Source organism: Amphibalanus amphitrite, unplaced genomic scaffold, assembly GCF_019059575.1.
Source record: "Amphibalanus amphitrite isolate SeventyFive unplaced genomic scaffold, NRLGWU_Aamphi_draft 000191F_arrow, whole genome shotgun sequence".
Classification (NCBI taxonomy): domain Eukaryota; kingdom Metazoa; phylum Arthropoda; class Thecostraca; order Balanomorpha; family Balanidae; genus Amphibalanus; species Amphibalanus amphitrite.
This window is the reverse complement of record NW_024881686.1, coordinates 132,093-153,595: the sequence shown is the minus strand read 5'-3', so window position 1 is coordinate 153,595 and position 21,503 is coordinate 132,093. Positions and strand designations below refer to the sequence as shown.

Below are 21,503 nucleotides of genomic sequence, written 5' to 3'. Positions count from 1 at the left end.
ATGGCGCCGGTCCGGCCGAGTGTGGGAGGTGCGCCGGGCGCGCCCGCCGCCCTCCCCCGCCGGGTTTTCCAGTCGTACCGCGCCGCGCCGGCAGCGGCGCCGTGCCAGCCCATAGAGGAGGCGGCCGGAGAGCTGCTGCCGCTCGCAGCTCGGCAGCAGGGAGGGGCAGACGGGCGGCAGAGGGGTCGAAGAATGGAAACTGGGGGGCGCCCTGATCTCACACACCTTCCCGGCCCCTCGGTCCCCGAGTTGCTGCAAGCGCTGTAGGTGCTCATGTAACTATTTTATATAGTTTACCCCGCCTGTGTCATTTGATGCTGTCGCTTCTCAGAGATTCTTGCCATTGTACGACACTTTCTGTGGGATGTAGGTCACGTATTCCGCTGGCACTGGTGGATTCAGAAAGGTGGTCTTGGATTAAATGAAGGTAATTAGCATGCTGAATCGAGAAGCCGTCTCTAAATGTCTGCGTGCCCAGTGCACACACGTTTTGTCTTCCCGCAATGAACGACGCCTAATGATGAGCGATTTTCTCTGAAACCTGCAACAAACCGGCACTGCAGTTCCAAAAATGAAATGCCGGTCGGTACGTGGAATTACTCATTGTTTGTTTGACATTTTTATCTTTCGAACGACGACGCTGCTCACCACAACACACGAGCTCTGTGATGATGCAAGTCACGGCCAGGGACACCGCTAAACATTGGAACAAGCGATGTAAATTGTGTCGACACATCCCAGCTAGCAGCTGAGTGATCCGTTCCGCGAAATATTTCCGTTTTACGACGAAGGAGCTCTTCGGGGAGTACGGGGGGGGGAGGTATAGCCATCACTTATCGAACTAAAAATAATCAGCGGGCCTGCTGACCCGGCATTCCCTCGCGCCGACCCGACGTGACAAAACGCCGTGTTCAGAATTGACTCACATAAGAGACGCCTCTCAACCTCTCACCGATACTGCATGCCACCTGACTGCATTTGGTAGGCGGTTGCATATGCAAGTTACACCACATTATCCGGAGATTATCCATTCGGTGCGTCATCACAGAATGGTAACGATCGGCTCGGTGAACTTGAATAATGTGCATACATTACTGTCCCATATCACTATTGGGTCATGATCTGAGTTGTAAGGGCTGCATTAGGGACTGTCTTACCGTGGGACTCAGGAATGCATGTTCAAATAGAACCTCAAATAGAAATAATCATTCGCAACAATCGACCTGAACAGGTGTGTTATGAATAACTCAGAATGTCTCGGTTCTCAAGCAATATTTTCCGATGAGAATTGACTGCTGTGGTCCTGCGTTTTCATTGAACATTTGGTGATGTTCTGTACGACTGTTTTCAAGGAAGGACACTGTCTTTGAAGCCAGCCTTTCCCTGATTAGCGCCGCTCCTGCCATGCCATCTGCACGCCCGTCCGTGTCTGTGCGCCTGTGTGCCGTGTGAGCGGGTCTGTGGCGCGCCGTGCCGCTCGCCGGGCCCGGCTGTCTGGGAGCCGTGCGGCGCAGGTGTCAGTCGGCCCGGCCGGCCGCCCCCGGTCCCTCCGTCCGCGCCGCGCCCGCTTTGTTCGCCGGTCGACCGCCGCCGCCGCCGCCGCCGCCGCCGGTCATGGCGGTCGGCGCGCACCGTGTCCGCTCGACCGCCGCCGTCAGCTCCCCTCAGAGTGGATCGGCCGGGGAGAGCCGCACTCGGCCGCAGGTCGTGACGGACGGCTCTGCCGGACGAACCCGGCGGCCGCGCTGTCCCCAAACTGCCCCGGTCCATCAGCGCAGCGCCGACAGCACCGCGGTGGGACTCGGCGGCGTCCCTACCGCCTCCGCCCGCGGTCCTCCGAGCGTTCGGGATGCGCCCGGGATCCGTCCCGCTCGTGCCGGAGTGCGGCGATCGGCGCGACCCCTGGAGCGTCGCCGGCGCCCCCTCTCCGCTCGGATCTCCGTCCGACCGAGCTCGCGCCGGCTGTCGCGACGAGGTTCTCCGACCGTTTGTGATGGAGAGCTACACGCAGAATCACGCAGCGTATGGAGACGCTATCATTTACGCTACGCCTTTTCAATGGACTATATAAACTGTATCGGAGGTCTAAAACTTACCGGTCCAGCGCGGCAGACGCGTCTCTCGGGCGCAATCAGTGCCTTGCTCTCGATCCCCGCAGCCAGCGGCTAGTATCAATCTCAATCTCTGCTGCTGGCGCACTGCTCTCAATATCCGCCCCGTGCTTGGCTTTCAATCCATGGTCTCTGCAGCCGGCGCCGCCGCACCGGTCGCAGATCCTGTTTCGCGGCGCCGCTCGTCCGTCGGTGCTGCGCTCAAGTGCTGCGCGTTTTTACCGCGGCGGTCGTTTACCTCGGCCGCCATGAAAAACGTCGCGTTGGAGCGGTGCCGATGGTGCTGCAGAGACCTGGCGGCTCCCTGGCCGCTGCTGCTCGGCCTGTGTTCTGACGCCGAGCCGCCGCCGTGACCGCGGCACGTCCGGTCGACCCGGCGGGGCCCGGCGGCCGCCGGTCACCCGCCCGGTGCTCCCACCGCGGCACATACTCCGTGTCCGCCGTCAGCCCGCCGGGACCGACGGCGTCGGCTGTGTGCGTGACACAGCCTTCCCTGTGCGTGTCACCGCTCCCCGCCGCCCGGTCCGTGAAGCCTCACTACTCCCCGGGGCCGCGGCGTCCTGCCCTTTCCCTTCCCGCGCCGCTGCCTGGCTGGGGAGCGAGCGGCGCGCCTGTCCCGTCCCGGCCGGCGCTGCTGCATGACTTTCTCGGGCGGCTGTGGCTCGGGCCGTCCCGGGGCGGCGGCGGCGGCGGCTCGCACAAGGTGACCCTGCGCGCCGGGCGCGTCCCGCTCCGGCCGGCCCGGTATGGCGGCCGGCCGCCGCTCCGTCGAGTGTCGGCGGCTGGGCAGCTGGCCGGCGGCCGACCCCTCCCTCCCTGCTCGCCGGCCTGGCCTTGGTCGGCGGCCGCCTGCTCGGCCCTGCCGCGCCCGGGCCTGCTCTGGCCGTGTGGGCGCCGCGGCGTCACAGCCCGTGCCGTGACGCTGTGCACCGACACGTCACCGTGACGCCCCGGGCGTGATAGCGCGGCCGACGGTGGAGTGGTGCCGCACCCTGCAGCCGCCGCGGCCGAGCGTTCCGTAGCCCCAACCCACCGCCAGTCGTCACGAGACTGGGCTGTCGCGATTCATTTTTAGCCCGTCCTCTCCTGTCACCCCTTGCCTCCTTAGTCGCACTGAACACGATCACGGATGCGCTCGTCCGTCGATGATCGATCTGCGTCGTATGCTCTTCCGTCCGATGTTTTATTAGGTCACAGCCGGCAGAGGTTCGCAGCGATCACTGAACACGTTCGCGGGCGGTAATTTGTCCCATAATTACCGATGCACGGAAGTGGGAGGAGGAGGGGGGGGGGGGGGGGGTCGTTAATTGATGCTGCTCCTGGACGATGACTGGGTGGATAACAATCGATGCTTAAATGAGGAGAGTGGGTGGACAGCGACAGATTAGATAAAATATCGCCGTCTGAGACGCATCGTGGTGTGTTGAGATACTAGCCTGCAAATTGTTTATGCATCAACTCTGTCCTGATTTCTAACGATGTCAGATTGGTGCATTTGAATTTATCTACTTCACGTCTTCCCCGAAAGATGGTTGCAATGAGTCAAATCAACGTAGCGTGCAGCGCCGCTTGTTACCCAGATGGCAGATACCGGGCTCAGTGTCCCTATAGCGGGCTCGCGGACGGCCGACCGTCCGCTCTCCCATATATGGCCCACGTCGCCACCGGAACGGAAGTGCATACCATATCGACCATAGCCATGTAAGGGATGATAGGCGCATCAGCTGTACCCTCCGAGGATGCCCGTCGGCTGTGTGACAGAACAAGTGGACCGGCGCTGTTTTGGCTCCCCGCTGTTGGCTTCATGATGACCGTAAAACGAGCATGCGAAGCGCCATAAAACCAAATGACTCACACTTTGACGTGACACATTATTCTGCTGGGTTATAACAGTCACACGTCTGCGACAAATTATTCTGCTGAGTTATAACAATCACACGTCTGCGACAAATTATTATCACCATTCTATGAAAATCTCCACACCCTGCCTATTTGTCAGTGCGTTAGCTATAGCTCTGACGACCAGCGCTTGTATTTTGTGATGTCCCGTCAGCCCTCCCGGCCCGCTCAGCGCCTCTGACCTTGTCTGTCTGTTTCAGCGCACTCGCTGTTTGGAGGCGCGGCGGCCGGCTTCAACCCGATGATGATGCCCGGCTTCCCGATGATGCCGCCCGTCTCGTCTTCGGCGGCCACATCGGCGGCGACGTCGGCGGCGGCGGCGCACGCTGCGCTGGCGTCCATGGCCAGCAACCCGGCACTCGGCGCCAGTGAGTACCCGACGGCCAGCCGCGCCCCGACAGTTCGGACCTTCTCTAGCTGTCCTATGTAGTGTACTCTGTCATCGATAATTGCGCCGTCTGCGATTTAACCCGCTCCTCTCAGCCAGTGTTTCCGCTCTGTGTGTCCATTCGTTTTCTCAATCTAATCGTGTGTTCTCTGCAGCGAACCATTTTTCAGCCGGACGTGTTAAATCGAGTTCTCGATACATTCCGTCGGAGCCCGTTTGTCCTTTGATCTTCCGCGAGTGATGGGCTGCTCGGGATGTTTCCGTCCTCTATATCGGCGCCGCTGAGTGCATTTCCAATCACCCGTTTACGGAAGGATCGGCTCGTCTCTCTCTGGTGTGTATTTCTCGCTCCGGAGCCGCCGGGAGATTTGTTTACCGTCGCCCAGCTCCTCCGCGCGCCCCCGATCGGGTCGATTCTGTTCAGCAGCCGTGTCACGTCTTCTGACGAGATATCCCGTAATGAATTGCACGTTCCACTTGTCGTCGACAACGGTTCACTCTCGATATGCAAACTAAGCCGAGAACGTCCGATGAAGATTCGATTCGGAGCCGGTTCTTAACGCCTTTTCCATTTACTCGGAAGTCATTTTAGGTAAATTTTACGTCGTGTCCTATAGCGGCGCGGGCGGCTGTAAAATTACAACTTTTACCGCTACTTGGCGTGGTCCGGCGCGGCATTATTACTACCCTGGCGATCATTCAGTCGCCATCATTCATCACCGTCGTAAGATCAACAGGTGCTGACATCTTTAAAGTGGCGCGGTATTCATCAGTTCGGGTCTCAGCCACTGTCTGTGTTCCCCGGGCCGGGTGGCCGCTCCCGGGACGACACGGGGCCGCCCGAGGCGCCGGCGGACTGCCGCGTGTCACCTGTTCCCGGCAGACAGACACACTGACGGCGGACAGACATAAAGACGGCCGACAGACACACAAACGACTGGCAGACACACAGTAGGCAGTCAGACACACATACGGCCGACCGATTAGAGCAGACAGACACACAGACAGACACACAGACGGCCGATCGGAGCCCGCAGACAGACACGCGGCCGACCAGAGGAGGAGCGCCCACAGACAGACGGCGGACCGACCGGCCAGCGCCCACAGACAGACACACAGACACTCGGACGGCTGGCAGCGCCGAGCCCACGCCCTGTCAAGGACACGGCGCCACGGCCGGCCACGTCGGCAGCTGCTCGGCCGGGCCCGAGCTGCGCCACGGTCGGACGGCTCACCAACCCAGTCTGTGCAGCGGCACAGGCCCAGCATCACGCACTCTCCAGGATAGATGACCACTGCACTGGTCAGACGACCCGAAATCTGGTGGGCGATGTAGGCTATCTAGTGGTTGATGTATGATATCTGGTGATCGATGTATGATATCGCTGGCTGTTCATTCTCGCTGCCCACTGCCCGGCGTCCTTTCCACCCACCCGTTGCCCGTCCGTCGTCCGCTGGCGTGCGTCCGCTGCCCGTGTCCGCATGTCCGGACAGCCGGCGGCACTCGGTCACCACGGACGGTATCTCGGTGATAGACACAGGTGTCCATTTGTATTTGGCCTGATACTGATCGTGAGTCTTCCCAGTGTGTCAAACGGCGCTATCCGAGCGGCCGGTCGCGTCACCGGGCGCCCACACAACGGCGCTGCATGGCCCGTAATGCTCCACATGAAGTGCTGCATGAGGAGACGAGACTGCCGACGTGTTGCTATGTTCCTCGGGCGGGACGCGCGGGGTCCGAGACGGCGAATGAATGGGAGATAAACTATTGAATTATGTAACGATGAATAAGCCGTTCTCGGTTCACAATCACGTCGCATCACACCGTTTAGATGTTATGGTGCGGTGTTGACGTGTCCAGGTGACTGTTCCAAGGCTGTGACAAGGCTAATCGTCTACCAGTGAGCTAATGGTTACAGCGATCCGTACCAACACGTCACAGAGACGGGGCGGCATTGTTCGGCGGCACCCCGCCGGGTTTTTGTTTATTTTCGTCCTGCTGCTACAGAGGTAGATGCGTGTTGCGGCCTCTAGCCCCTCACCCTGCGCCTATCGCCCTGGGAAGACGGCAGTAGGTCAGACATCGGGCGGATCTCGGCGGCTCTGTACACCGTTCCGGCAGCGGCGGTCGGTACCGGTAGGGGTGGTTGGATCAGCAGCACAGCACCGTTAGCCTCTGACGGTGTCAGCGCGACCTTCAGAGCTCGACTGTGCTGGATCCTTCCCGGCGGGTTCGGCTCGGAATGTTCGTGGGTGGTGCGGCGGCCGGTGTTCTCTCGGAGCCAGAGTGTCACCTTGGAGGGGCTGCTCTGCACACTGGCCCGTGAACGGTGGTTGCGTGGCGAGGGGAGGGGCGCAGGGAAGGACGCACTACCTCACCGGCTGCCCTTGTCCAGTCGCTTTTCTCCTTGGCCACATTGACATTTTTCAACCCAAGCGTAACGAATGGGTTTGCGGATGGCCACAGTTGTTGCATTTTGTTCCTTGGTTCATCCCATAAGTGTTTTATTTGCTAATACTCACTCAAAAGTTGAATTCGTTGAAACATATTCCAGGGTAGTTACCTTGCTGAATTAAATAATTTAATTATTTGTTGGAAGAATAACAGCGGGTCATTAACTCTTCCAAGTGATGATTCTATGCTACATTAAGTTTTATGTTTCGATTGTCACAGGAACAGCATTTCAAGTAGCTCCAGTGCATTTCAGGTAGCTGCCGACGATTAGGTGCCATCATCGCGCCCATTCTTTCGGAACGAATTGCCCCCACTTCCTTATGTTTGCAACTTGAATGGTCCAATTGAGCACGGGCTTGCGGCTGGCGGCAGTATGACGTTTATTTACTGATAAATGTGAATCCTCTGCCTCTGTTCTTCCGAGCAACCCTAACGCGGAAGGTCACGACTTCCTGAAGAGGCTTTCTGAAGAACACACCAACTTTTCTTGTTTTTAACTTTCATTACTTTTCAGCATCGTTGTCATTGTATTTGTGTCATATCCATGTGTCGGGTTATGTATTTATTATCACTGATCCGCCTACGTCGACTGGCGCCGTCGGCTGCGGCTGCGGCGGACTGCGTCGTCACCTGGGCCGTCGGTGACGGTGGACCGTCTCCCGCGCCCGCTGTGACGGTGGACCGTCTCCCGCGCCCGCTGTGACGCCGGCCTGGACCGTCTCCCGCGCCCGCTGTGACGCCGGCCTGGACCGTCTCCCGCGCCCGCTGTGACGCCGGCCTGGACCGTCTCCCGCGCCCGCTGTGACGGTGGACCGTCTCCCGCGCCCGCTGTGACGCCGGCCTGGACCGTCTCCCGCGCCCGCTGTGACGGTGGCCTGGACCGTCTCCCGCGCCCGCTGTGACGCCGGCCTGGACCGTCTCCCGCGCCCGCTGTGACGCCGGCCTGGACCGTCTCCCGCGCCCGCTGTGACGCCGGCCTGGACCGTCTCCCGCGCCCGCTGTGACGCAGGTGGTGATGTCTGATGCTGTTGGCGGTCTCCTTCTCCCATCGCATCCTCAACAGACTGATCGGACCCGTTCAGTTTTCAGCTGGGTTAGACCGGAAGCTGGCTGTGCAGTGTACAGTTTCCAACCCCGTCTGGTCTATTTCTATGCTCTGGCCCGTTAGGTTTCAACCGAAACTGCTGAGCTCAGACTCCGAGACAACATTGCCAGCTGGTAACGCCCTGATGACGTAACAGTGTCGGATGACGTCATATTGCCTGTCCACCTACCCGTTCGCTCGGCAGCGGTCTAGAACAGACGTGCGGGCGGACGTGGACCCGTGATCTCTGTGCCTGAGTGCGGAGTCTGTCCGGCTATGCAGCTCCCGTCTGGACTGTCCGTCGGTCGGCCCATCTGTCGCCGTCTGCTCGGCTCCGGTCCGCGGCTCTGGCCGCTGCTCGGTGTCGCTGGGTTCGGACCAGCGCGGCGCCGCCGGCCGCCGGCCGCTCCCCGCCAGATGTGGCCTGCACTGGGCCGGGCGGTTTGCACGACGCCATGGGGACAGTTCTAGCCGCCGGATGTTGTGGGGTCTGTGAGGCCCAAACTCCTGGCCATGGCAGACCGAGCACTGGAGCAGAGCGGGCGGGGTACGACGGATCGAGTGGCGCGTGGTATGGATGAAGGGGAGGCGGGCTGGATGACGGATGGACGTGACTGCGGTCATCCGCCGTCAGTCTGCGGCGGTCGGCCGATCGATTGAGGTACTCCGCCGACGGCGGGATCATGGATGAGATAATAATGGATTGGTGTCTTCGCATTTTTTGGCGACATTGAGCTCAGGCCTGCCATCTAGCGGGAGAATTATCGTAAGTTAGGAGCAAGCCGAGTGAACGCCGCTGATTAGCATTGTGACACACGGGAGTGTGGTGTAGTAGCAGGCTTGCTGTGCAATTTTTTCAAAAGGTTTTGTCTTTATATGTCAGTAAAAGCGAAGAAACTAATAGATTTATGTGCAGGATCAGTAATAAGATAAGCAGTTCCATGTTATTTCCTCATTAAATCGTGAAACAGGGAGTTATTGGAGACTTCGCCAGCACGTGTCGTTTTCGCTATTTTTCACATGAGTCTTTACTCATGGCCTAAATCAAACAAATTGTCCGATCAAAGAACAAAACGAACGTAAGTACTTTCTATAAGTCTAATGAAAAAGTTAAACGGAATTGCTAACGTCATTTGCCGCTCAATATGTCATTCAAGACGCTCTATGAAAAGGACCCAACCAGTGCTGCGTAGTCGATGAAATTTCAGTGACTTTGGCTCCAACTCCGATTCCGGTATCCAAATATGGACTCCGACTTCTCCGGGCAGAACTGTCCATTCACACAGACTCCGACTCTGACTCCGACTCTGCAGCCCTGGTAAGTATGTGAAGTCGATGACTTTTCGGTGACGTTCGACTCATCACTCATACTCCAACTACAGTTTTTAAAAAAATCAACCGACTCCGAGTCGGAACAGAACCGATGGCTCTGACTACAACTCCGCAGCCCTGGCCCAAGATAGCCGCCTAAAACATCTTTGATGTGTGATCTTCTTCGTACATTGTTAATGTTATTTTAACAAGGAGTGGAAAAGGGAGACGAAGCCTTCACAAACAGGGATCTCCTGTTGCAGATCGATCAGCCGCTGGAATAAAAAGGCATAAACACAACGCATCTCATTTCATCGTTTTCCTAACGACTCTGCACCAATGTAAGCACTGATCAATGCAGTGCGAGCATCGATGTGACATTTGTGTACCAATTTTGAGTGTTATCCGCCCAGCCGTTCTTGAGATATGGAAGCGGCACCCCGCACGTGCGCACGTGCAGTAGCACCCCCATAGTGACACATGGAAATGCATTGACCACTGGGTGCCTAACAATTGACGAAGTTTTACTGTAATTGGCCTAGCCATTGCGGAGTTACTTTATGTGGAACAATTTCGACACCCCCTAAGTTGGCACGTGGCACGTGCCGTAGCATTAACTAAGATGAAGAAAATCGGGCGAAATTCGGAGAAGAGGGAATAAGCCTACCAAATATGTATGACGTATTGTCAAACTGCTGTACCATTGCGAGTAAGTGACCATATAAAAGGTCGTACAAGCCGATGGGACTGGGCGTTTCAATACACACCGTACCTTACGCATTTTATTTTCGTTATTACCTAAAGGCTGCTTGACGTTTTTGGCTTTCAAGCATTTAAGACATTTTTTGTCGTCTCAGGTCCAGTAAGATTACCTCCAACTCGTGGGAATATGCACTTCAAGCCAACTAACACACCACACCCACGTGTGTCATAATGCTGAGAGATGGCGTTCACTCGGCTAGCTCCTAACTTACGATAATTCTCTCGCTAGATGGCGGGCCTGATCCCAATGTCGCGGATCCCAATGTTAATTTCCACGAGACACCAATCCAGTGTTATATCATCCATGGCGGGATGATACGGTCCCTTTGGGGTCATCACTCTCAGTAAAAGTCGAGTTGAGTACATACAACTGTCAGATTAGCGAATATGTTGTCATTGCGGCCTCATGAGCAGAACAAATGTCTCTATTGCATTACTGGGAAGCCGTTCACAAGTGGCTTTTCAGAGGGTAGAACGATGGTTAGCTGTTTGTTTCATCGACATCGGACTGCACCAGGTGGTTGACGCTATTGTTCTTTCACATTGGTATTAGCCCGCTCAGCATCCTGTTCCTCACGGTCATTTCCACCTCGTTATCGACAGTTTTTCAGTTGTTCATTTGTCGGGTTGACCGTTTACATGTGAACAATATCTGACCATGTGTTGACGCTCATGAAATGTGTGCCATTTTTATTCGCGCCTTCTTCCGTCAAATAACGATTTCTCTTCCTATCTCCCTCTCTCCCTCCCTCTACCGACCCACCTGACCTGACCGCTGTCCCTCCCTCCCTCTCTGCCCACAGACGCGGCCTGGCTGAGTCTGATGCACCAGATGGCCGCCCAGGACTACCTGAGCCGGCTGCAGTCGGGCGCCGCCGCCGCCGGCCTGCACTCTCTGGCCGGCCTGCCTCAGTACGAGGCGCTCACAGGTGAGTCGGGGCGGGACGGGACGGGCTACACTCGCCTCTAACTATTTAGTGTGGACGGTTGACACTCGCCTCTGTTCACTAGGGGCGGGGTAAACTCGCCTCTGTTCACTGGGGACGGGTGACACTCGCCTCTATTTAGTGGGGACGGGCTACACTCGCCTGCACTCGCTGGCCGGCCTGCCGCAGTACGAGGCGCTCGCAGGTGAGTCGGGGCGGGACGGGGCGGGTGACACTCGCCTCTGTTCACTGGGGACGGGCTACACTCGCCTGCACTCGCTGGCCGGCCTGCCGCAGTACGAGGCGCTCACAGGTCAGTAGATGTCAGGGGCGACACTTTCCAAAAATTATTGGTAGGGCTCTATTGTAAATTTTTGCCAATTCAAAGCGATTCTTTCCACGCAACGCCATAGGCATAATGTTAAATTTCCAAAATTATTGGTAGGGCTCGGGCCCTACCATGCCTATACAAAACGACACCCATGGTAGATGTTACACTCGCCTCCGTTCACTGGGGACGGGCTACACTCGCCTCTGTTCACTGTGAACGGGGTAAACTCGCCTGCTTTCGCTGGCTGGCCTGCCGCAGTACGAGGCGCTCACAGGTCAGTAGAGACAGCGGGGCTACACACAGTCAGCACGGTCAACTGACGACACGGTCTGTAGGTGAAATAGATATATCTGCGATTGAAAAGGAGGAGACAGCAGCGCAAAGGAACTGACGAAGGGCCGAAACAAAAACACTGGTTAGTGAATGCTAGATCAGTGGACACTAAGGCAAATGATGCACCCAAGCTGCATAGCGATGAGGGCAGGCGCATTGCTGATATGGTGTGATTAATTGAACCTGATGGTCTGATTGTTCATCTCACACACCAGCAATGACACAAAGCAGCACAACACAGCAGCGCAACATAGAGCAGCAGCGGGTGGACTGTCCCCTGTGGGGAACACCACTTTGGCTCACCGGGGCTACACGGTCCCCATGGACGGCCAGTTGGTCGTCCGATCCCGGTGACCCGGCCCGACCCGTCTGACCCGACTCTGGTCCCCGGGGCGCGCCGCCGCGCAGTCGACTCTCGTTCCGAACTAGCTCACTCGCCGGCGGGACAGACGGGCCGCGTCGAAACGAGAATGGATTAGGAGCGAGTTTCGACGACGGACTGCCGAACTTCAAACGGTGGACAGCTGGTGCAGGGCAGTTGTGGAGAGTCCTGTGTAGGAGGGCAGGAGGACGGACGGATGCGGCGGTGGCTCGGCCGATGATACCGTCGTGCCGGGTGGATTGTGTCCGCTCCCCGCACTCTCCCCGGACCTCTCCGCTCTCCCCGGACCTCTCCGCTCTCCCCGGGCCTCTCCGCTCTCTCCGCTGCTCTCTACTCTCCCCGGCTGTCCGCGGTGGTGACGTGGCCTCCCGCTGGAGATCGGCGGGCTGGCCGGTGGACCGACTCGCCCGCCACCGACCGGGACCGGCGGTCGATGTAGTGCAGAACAGACCGGCTGCCGCGCCGGGTCAGACGGGATAAGTTCCACCGACTCGCCGGGCCAGATGTCAGTCGTGCATGGCGACCCGCTCCCGATGTCGGCTCCCGTACCGGGCCTCCCATTCCGTGGCGCTCACGGATCTGACAGGGATCTGCTGGGATCTGGCCGGCGCGGTTACCCTCTGACGGGTCCGACCTGGCCCGGCTAGAGGCCGGTGTGATGCTATAATAGTTACAGCGATGTCGGTCGCTGGTCGCCACAGTGCAGGTCGCCATTCGCTAATGTTGTGCTATGGTTGTGCCCGAGGCGGCGTGGCGCCGACCACCAATGGATTATTGGTGTCGGCGGGCAGGTCTGTAGCCTAATGTGTCCGCCGTGTTATGCATACGTGTGTTCTATTTTGGCGTCATGTAACGCCGCGGCCGCACACCGCGCTCACGGCGTTCGATGGTAGGGCGGCTTTGCCGTTCTAAAAGCATTGCAGCTGATTTGGAATTCCGGCCGGAAGATCGACGGAAGTCGATCACCGTATCAGACCAGAGAGGAGATTATTTGTATTCACATCAGACGTGTAGTTCGGTGTGGAGATTTACTGATGGAACTTATATAACGATATCCGGGTATCCGGAAGCTCAGCCACTCAGGAAGTGGACGGGCCGCAGCTTCTCTCAGTACCGATGGCGGCGCAGCACTTTGCACCGCGAGGCGGTTGTAATTACCCGTCCAGACAGCCTGCCCGTCGTCAGCGCAGGACCGGGGACGTGGGTGGCCATTCTCGGGCTGTACGGACTGTTTCTGTGAGGGCGCCGTACCGCTGTCGGTGGGGTGAGGCCGGAGCTGCCTCCTGGAAGGGGTTCTCTCTCCCCACTGAGGGACTGGGCTCGGACGCTGTTCCCACTGCAGCTCGAGCTCGGTTGCTCTCCCCGCTGAGCCACCGTGTCTGTCGGCTGTGGCTCTGGTCGGCTGGCGACGCTCCGCCGCTGTCCGTGCCGTCGCCGGTCCGGTCCGGTCTGGGGCGGCTGGTGCCGATCGATCTGGGGCCGGGACGGGGCGGCGGTGCACCGTCAGCGCGCCGCGGCGCCGGTCCGGACTCGTCCCACGGCCCCCGCCGCCACCGGTGCCGCCGTGCCGAGAGCCAGTCGATATGGCTGCCCGGCCAGATGGCCCGCCCGTCCGTCCGGAGGCCGGCGCCATCGCTGCTCCGCCGCGGCCGCCGCTGCCAGCCCGCGAGATGCCGCCCGGCGTCAGACACACGGACAGCGCTGAGCCGAGTCACAGACCTGAGACCGCCGTCACCGGCCCGCGAGATGTCGTCCGGCGTCAGAGCCACGGTGGGGAGTCACAGCCTGTCACAGTCAGCAGCTGCAGCCGAGAGCCTGGCTAGTCACAGTCACACGTACTGCCGGCCCGAGTCACAGACCGGAGTAACAGGGACAGCGCCGGCCGGACTGAGCCTGTCACACTCACCGGGCCCCGTCACGGACCACAGTTACCTACCATTGTACCGAGCCGAGCCAGCTCCGTCACCGCTGCTGCCCAAGTCGCTGCCGTTATAATCGTCACGGGACACGGGCTGCCGCCGATACGGTGCTGCAGGCGACCGGCCATTGCATCTCACAGGGCACGAGGGACGAACGGTGCACCCTGGCAGCGGTACACACATCTTTCATAGAGCATCTCTCATACGGCGTGAGGGACGTGCGTTACACTTTGTCGCTGGCATAACGATAGCGAGCTCGCTATCGTTATGCCAATTTCGTGAACGACCGTGTTAGTGCCCCAATCATCATTAGCAACTACCTTATCTAGATCCCCAGCACCCTGCTGTCTGCATCTGACTCGTCGGGGGCGCTGATTGTGTCTCGTAGCGGCACTAGTTCTGACAGGCCAGTGGCGCCGATTCTGGCTCCGAGCCGCTGTCGGCGGCACAAAAAGCTGCTTTGTGCCCGGCGACGGCGCGCAGCGCTGACGTGCGTGTGGGCTGCGCCGCGAAGTCGACCGTTTCCACGCCGGCGCCGCCACCCTGTGACCAAACCGGTCCGTCTCTCTGTGTGTGTTGCAGGAATGAAGGCGCCGAGCACCAGCAGCGGCGGATCGGGGTCCGGATCCTCCTCCTCCAAATCGTAAGTACCGCGCCGGTGGGAGGAGGGGACGGCAGGGGAGGGGTGGGAGCGGGTCAAGGTCGCCGCCGCGGGCGCTGACGGATGGCTCGACACGACAGAGGCACTCGCTCGCCTTGTCAGGCGGCGACAAAAACTGTTCGCCCACCTGCCGTCGCGCTGAGCGTTGGCGCCGGTGACGGCCGCTCCATTTTCGGCCGGCCGGACCGCGCGGTCGAGTGTGGCGCGGTACGTGCAGTTGAATAACCCGGCGATCTCACAGATAGCCGGTAACGGTTCCGCGGCAATCCGCGGAGCCGACTGTGATCGGGGTGATTAGCCCTTACGCCATCCAGAGCGGAAAATAAGGCAGCCACTGAGTGCCGTGTCTATGTTTAGCTTTTCGTGATTCAATATGCTAATAATAACGGGAAAGTGATGTGTTGATTTTTCATATTTAGTACCTCATGTTTGAGCTGGTTGTATATTCGTAATGTTTCGTGTACCTGTTGAGGCAGGCGTAACAGGTTTGATGGCCGCTCTGAAATGTGTCCACTTCATTAGGTATGCTAAGCTGCGGCTCCCAATCAGGGGGAGGGCGGGGAGGGGAGGGCAGGCCACGATGGCTGCAGCCGAGCCGAGGCGGGGCCGCTGGGGATTGTCGAGTGCCGTCTCTATGGTTATTGCTCCTCGCTATTGTGTCCTTTGCCAGCCATTGCGCCACGTGTCTGTAATGAGATATGTTAGCCCTTATTGTCCGAAATTTCGCGCTTTGCTCAGTCTCTCAGACTCCGTCCCGTCTTTCAATGTCCCCGCTCCATTAAATCCCATCCCACCCCACCCCTTGCTTCTCCTCCCACGCATCCCCTGGCCTCCGGCCGGTCGGGCGCGCAGCGGCTCTGTAGGTGCCGGCGGGCCGTGTTTCAGCCGTACCGGCGGCCCTCTGCTGCCCGACGGTACCGAGATAATCAAGCACACCTCGTCCATCAGCGGCCCCAAGGTGCCCGGCACCACCAACCGCGGACGAAAGAAGACCATCTCGTTGGACCCGCCGTACGCCGCCGCCGCCGCCGCCGCAGCAGCAGCCGGGGGCTCGCTGACGCACGGAGTCTCCAGCATCCTGGGCAGATCGCCGGCCACGGAGGTGGGTCACTAGCGCTACTTGCTGCAGAACAGGGATAATGTGTGGGAAAATGGGGAAATAAGTCATAAATGTCATATTTGCTTCCGTATGCCGCTGAGAAATGTTAATGACGTGCCACCGACTGTCATTATCGCTTTGTCACATGTCGACCGAGCCGAGACCCGCCACCTTTCGGGTTCTCATTTCCGTGTGCTGTCCCTTCTGTCATTTCTGTCTCCCCTGTGCTGACTCTCCGTCCCGTCCCTCTGTGTTTCCCCCGGCAGACGCGGCTGACAGTGGTAGTGGTGTGATGACCTCCCCTTCCTTCCCCTCCCTGTGCCCCCGGCAGACGCGGCTGACAGTGGTACCTCTCCCGTGTACTGACTCCCCGTCCGTCTGTTATTTGCCCCGGCAGACGCGGCTGACGGACAGTGGTATGTCGCCCTATTCTCCCGTGTACTGACTCCCCGTCCGTCTGTTATTTCCTTCGACAGACGCGGCTGACGGACAGTGGTAGTGGTGTGCTGACCTCCCCTTCCCTCCCCCTCCCTGTACCCCCGGCAGACGCGGCTGACCGTGGTACCCCTCCCGTGTACTGACTCCCCGTCCGTTTGTATTTCTCCCGGCAGACGCGGCTGACAGTGGTACCCCTCCCGACGTGTGCTGACTCCCCGTCCGTCTGTTATTTCCCCGCCAGACGCGGCTGACGGACAGTGGTATGTCACCCTATTCTCCCGTGTACTGACTCTTCCCACCCCTCCCTCTCTGTGTCCCGGCAGACGCGGCTGACGGACAGCGTCACCATCACCCCCACGTCGTCCAAGTCGACCAGCGACCGGCTCCGACAGCTGGAGATGCTCGGAACCAAGGTGGAGATTAAGCCAGTTGCTAAGGACTCTGGCGCGGTTAGTGGGCGGGTGGTCAGTCCCAGTTGGTCCGTCTCGGTCAGACTAACCGGCGCACCGCTTAGCGCGCTAACGGATAGTCACGGCAGAGCGGCGCCTAGCTTAGCGCTAATGGATAGTCATGCCAGAGCGGCGCTTAGCTTAGCGCTAGCGGCTAGTCGAGGCACTAGGGCGCCTAGCTTAGCGCTAACAAGCTAGTCCCAGCACTGGGGGCGCCTAGCTTAGTGCTAACGGCTAGTCAAGCTGGTACCGGGGTGTCTAGCTTGGTGCTAACTGCTAGTCACGGCTGGGTATTTTTGCTAGACTGCTGAGCGGTGAGCAATGCGGGCTTGTTGCCACTAATGGAGGCTGTGGAGCGGGTAGCGGGGTGTGGTGGCGCACGGGTTTGGCGGGGCTGGATTCGATCTCGGGGAGGATGGATACTGTACCGCCCGTCCGCACTGCTTGACACCGCACCGCGCAACCAAGGGAGGAGGGGAGGGTCGTATGGAAAGGAGAGGGACTGCATGAGCTAACCGAATGGCCAGAGAGCTTACGGAGTCCTTTGTAAACGGGGCAATGACAGGGGGGTCGAGGAGCATAGTGAACTGAATATGGGTCTAACGGACTTAACAGGGTAGAGGGTGGATCACTTAACGCCGTAAAATAGTTTCACTTAGGCTTGCTCGTCTAGTCGCTTGTAAAGGGAAAAAGCTAGGCACCAATTTAGCATGTCGGCGAATGTTTTTGACAACAAAACTGCATGTTTTGCATTAAAATCTAACACTTGCCCTCCTTTTGAAAACTCTGATCAGTTGACATCTTTGTTACATCATCAAAGAACTTTTTTACACATCTACCACCGCGATTCCAGGCTTATGTGATGTTGCAAACTTTGAAAGTAAAATATTTTCTAGTCAAAGTAGTGGCTAGTGAGCAAGGCTAGTGAGCAAGGCCCTCAATTTCTCTTTGGCGACTCTCGTTATTTTTGTCCCCGCCAGTCCAGGCCCTCTGGCCCGCTCCACCCCGCCCCCCGCCCCGCGCCGCGCGGTGACCCGTCTGACCCCGTCCCCCGGCGTGCCCCGCAGGTGGGTCAGCTGCCGTCCACCTCGGGCAGTGCCCAGGTGACCATCACCCCGGTGGCCGCCAAGGGCACCACCATGCTCACCAGCTCCGTGTCGCTAACGCCCGTGGAGCGCGCTGGAGGTTCGCGCTCACCACCAACCGCCGCCGACGGGCCGCTCAACCTCTCCAAAAAGCCGCCGCCGCCAGCCGCCTCCAAAAGTGAGTGGATCATGGGAGGAAATGGGCTTGTTCAGGAGTGTTTAGCCTCCCCATGGCGTACGTAAAAGACTCACCAGTTTCCTGATGGGTAGCGTGAAAGCTCTTGCCGCAATTTATGATCCACTAGTGACGGTCTTATGTGTACCTGTGCACTACAGATGCCACTGGCTGTGTCCAATGTCCACTTTGGCCCTGTGTCTTTCGAGCGGAGCAGCCTGCCTGACGTGTCTGCGTTCCCGGACTGTCTGTGTCTGTTCTGACTGTCTGTTTGTCCCCGTGCAGAGCGGAGCAGCCTGCCGGACGTGTCTGCGTTCCCGGGCGGCGCGGCCGCTGCCGCAGCGCTCGGTGTGCCGCTCACTCCCGAGATGCAGATGGAGCAGCTGCGCTTCCACACCGCCATGGCCTCGGCTCAGAAGGTGAGTACTCGCTGTGCGCGCGCCGACACCTCCCCGTCCGCTGCGCTCCCGGCTGTCTAGTTTGGCACGAGCCTGGCTGCGGGCGCGGCTCGGGGGCGGGCGGGCGCGGCGCCCGGCCGCTGGCTGTGGGCGGCAGCGTGTGTATAGCCGGGCCGGGCTGGGCCGGCTGACGCTGCATGCTCGGGACTGCTGTGGGCGCGGCTGACGGGCGGCGGCGGCCGGCAGGCGATGGCGGCGTTCGGAGCCGGCGGCAGCGGCAGCGGGAGCAGCGGCAGCGGACAGCGGCGCTCGCGCGCCAAGAAGCTGGGTGTGGGCGTGTCGCGACCGAAGAAGAACACGGTGGCCTCCCTGCTGGCCAACAGCCGCGGCACGGACGACGGCAGCCAGGTAGGCAGTCGGGGCCGGGCGGGCGCCGCCGCGCCGACCGCCGTGTCACCAGGCTGCAGCTGTACCCGCAATACCCGCTTACCATACCGCACTGGCTGTGTAGCTGACGGTTCTGACTGTATAGCTGACTGCAATGGCTGTGCCGTGCTCCTGTACAGCGCACAGCGATTGATGCATAGCATAATGCGATGACTGCATAACACACAGCTGTGCTGGCTGCATAACTCACGCTGGTCTCTAATTAATGACCGCATGTCGGGGGGGGGGGATGTGTCCTCTTAAATTCAGTGCCTGTGCTGGTCTATGCTGAAGACCTTTTATGTTCTTATTGTATGGTCTTGATGTAAGGTAGTTTTGTTGTACCTATTATACATACGGATGTGTTCTTTTGAGATGCTATTTTTACGCCCAGATAATGACGCACTTTTCGTACCAGCATGCCTAACATTGCATCTTAACCTTAAGAATGCAATCATGAGTATAAAGTTACATACCTGAGGGGCAATATAAAGCCGAAAATGAATGAAATTTCGTGAAGAACTTGTACAAATACGGAACTATTCTCGTTTTGAATCGTCCCGTATTAGAATATGTTAATCTCTCTGGAGCACTAGTTCGGTGATTTGAATGGAATAAGCTGTCTTACATGTTGATAATCGCGATATTGACCGTAAGGTAGGCTTAGTCAAGAACATTTGAATGCATTTTCATTGTAAGAATTCCCAGAGGTTGCAAAGTATCGGACAAAAGTTGGTTTGCGCTCGGAGAACGGCAGCGAACTGTGCCTACTGACCCTGAACCTGCAGCTGTTTGGATCGGTGCCCATTTCCATATTATTCTCATAAGCGGGAAGTGACGACTGGCCGTTTACATATCGGGGCGCTGGCTATAGCCTGTCTGGCGTCACCGGCCACCGGACCGCGATAGACCGTTCGCGGAGCCAATAAAACGTGTAATACACCCATCGGAGAGGTGCCATGTTTGTGCTCTGGATAATACCAGGACCAAACTGCTGCCTAGTGGAGCGGAGCCCAGCTGTTGTCGCCACTCGCCATATTCTCGGTTTCCCCCTCCCTCCCTACCCCGCCGGTCCCCACGCCCACCCGGCGTCCCCGCCCGTCCCCTCGCCCACCCGCCGTCCTGAGGACACCAGCTGAGACCGTGAGCGCTGCTGTAGTGGCGCTATCAGTCGGTAGGCCCGAGCGCTGAGTCATTCCGCGGAGTGGACTGAGTCAGCGTGGCCGGCCGACCGCGGTGACTGGCGGGCTGTGTCCGGGGGTGGCTAGAGTCGGAGGTGTGCCTCTCACACAGTGACGAGCGGCAGACCATTTAACGCCGCCCCGGCTTAGTCAGCCCGCCTGACGGAGCGTGACGGGCGATGCTTTAAAACCTTCGTTATGCCAGCCGTTTCGATTTGTTTCTTTGCCTAGGATAAAGATTAAAGGGACCCACCCCTCCCCTCCCTCCCCCTCTGACTGACCCGGACCCGCCGTGTGACCCAGCCCCCTCTGACTGACCTGAACCCGCCGTGTCTCGCGCAGCCGGGCGGCAGCGGCGCCATGCACATGTCCACCGACGAGCTGACAATCGAGGTGCGGCCGCGCTCCTCCACGGCGCCGGCCGCCGCCGCCGGAGCCGGCGAGGACGACGACGCACTGTCAGTGAAGTCTGCCGGCTCTTCTGACCAGCGCAAACACAAGGTCACCTCGAGCACGGACGAGCAGCTGAGCAGGTGAGCAGGCGCGCCGGGTGTGCCGCGCGCCGTCGGAGGAGCCGCGCCCCGCCTGTCCGCGGCCCGGCTCCTCTGGTACCGCGCGGCGCCGGGCAGCGCGGCGGTCTTCCGGCTCTGTCATTAACTGGGCGATCGAGGTACCTTCCTGAAATATGTACTAAATACACACCCGCGGGTCTCCTGGTGGGGGCTTCCGACAGCTCGTAATGGATTAGTCTAACCCATTGTCATGCCTGACTTGGCGATTTATGACACCGTTCTTGAAGTTGGGGGATATTATGTGGCCGTTGTTGAAATCAGCTGAGGTTACGTGCCGGCTAAGTGAACGATTATTTATTTATGACGACTGGTCGTGGATGGGCTGTAACTGTTGCGTTTCTTGCTTCGTTTGAATTTAATGGGATTTAATCCATATCACTAACAGTTGTGTGAACGCACTTCCCATGATCAAAGTATTTCGAAGTAATTCATTATCAAATACCTATTCATATAGCCATCAAGTAACAGTACCACTCCTTCTGCGTCTATCCAAACACTTAACAACTGCTCCGGTCAACATAACAACTTGCCTGTTCGGCCACCTCCCAGAGCCCACAGGACGCCCCGGTGACGGCCTAACCCACACGAACACCGCACACGTCTTGCGCCGCTGTCTGTCCGCTGCACTGGGCCGGTGGGGCCGCGCGCGCTTACTAACGGTCCCCGTGCCGGCGCCGCTGCCGCCCGCGCACTGGCAGTTTCCCCTATTCCAGCTACCTGGCGCGTCTGAAGCGCGAGTACGAGGACAGCAGCGGCATGGACAGCGAGGAGCTGTCGGACCGCGAGTCCGAGTGCGAGGTCTCCTCCAGCCGCGGCGCGGCCGGCTCCGACGCCGCAGGTACGGACACGGGCGCTGGCATTGACGGGGAGCGATGGAGGGATGGGGTATCGGGAGGGGACAGATGGTCTGTATCCTGGATGCAGCTGTCAGCGATTGCGTCATATGTTTTATATATTCAAGAGAAAACGTCAAAGAGAAACGGGACTCGATAACCTACCTTGGCCTTAATCGATTTGAGTGCCAATTTACCGCTGGCTCGGCTAGCCCTCAGTGAGTTTCCCTTTTCTCACTACGCTGCCGCTGACTCCTCTTACTGTGAGCTACACCCGCATGTGTC

The 21,503-nt window shown here is 58.8% G+C and overlaps 1 protein-coding gene across 10 annotated transcripts in view; it reads left to right on the top strand.

Annotated features, from left to right (window-relative positions):
• The window catches only part of LOC122384486 (bromodomain adjacent to zinc finger domain protein 2B-like), a 56,577-nt gene that overhangs the window by 23,172 nt on the left and 11,902 nt on the right, over positions 1 to 21,503 (top strand). For 5 of the 10 annotated variants that reach the window (XM_043371924.1, XM_043371917.1, XM_043371920.1 and 2 more), the window contains exons 3-12: positions 4,211 to 4,378; positions 10,814 to 10,939; positions 14,484 to 14,544; positions 15,415 to 15,664; positions 16,423 to 16,548; positions 17,616 to 17,811; positions 18,094 to 18,227; positions 18,453 to 18,614; positions 20,156 to 20,346; positions 21,084 to 21,223. In XM_043371924.1, the coding sequence (XP_043227859.1) occupies positions 4,211 to 4,378; positions 10,814 to 10,939; positions 14,484 to 14,544; positions 15,415 to 15,664; positions 16,423 to 16,548; positions 17,616 to 17,811; positions 18,094 to 18,227; positions 18,453 to 18,614; positions 20,156 to 20,346; positions 21,084 to 21,223 (1,554 nt within the window). The remainder of the gene's footprint in view (positions 1 to 4,210; positions 4,379 to 10,813; positions 10,940 to 14,483; positions 14,545 to 15,414; positions 15,665 to 16,422; positions 16,549 to 17,615; positions 17,812 to 18,093; positions 18,228 to 18,452; positions 18,615 to 20,155; positions 20,347 to 21,083; positions 21,224 to 21,503) is intronic. The other 5 variants (XM_043371921.1, XM_043371925.1, XM_043371922.1 and 2 more) reach the window with 5 other exon arrangements.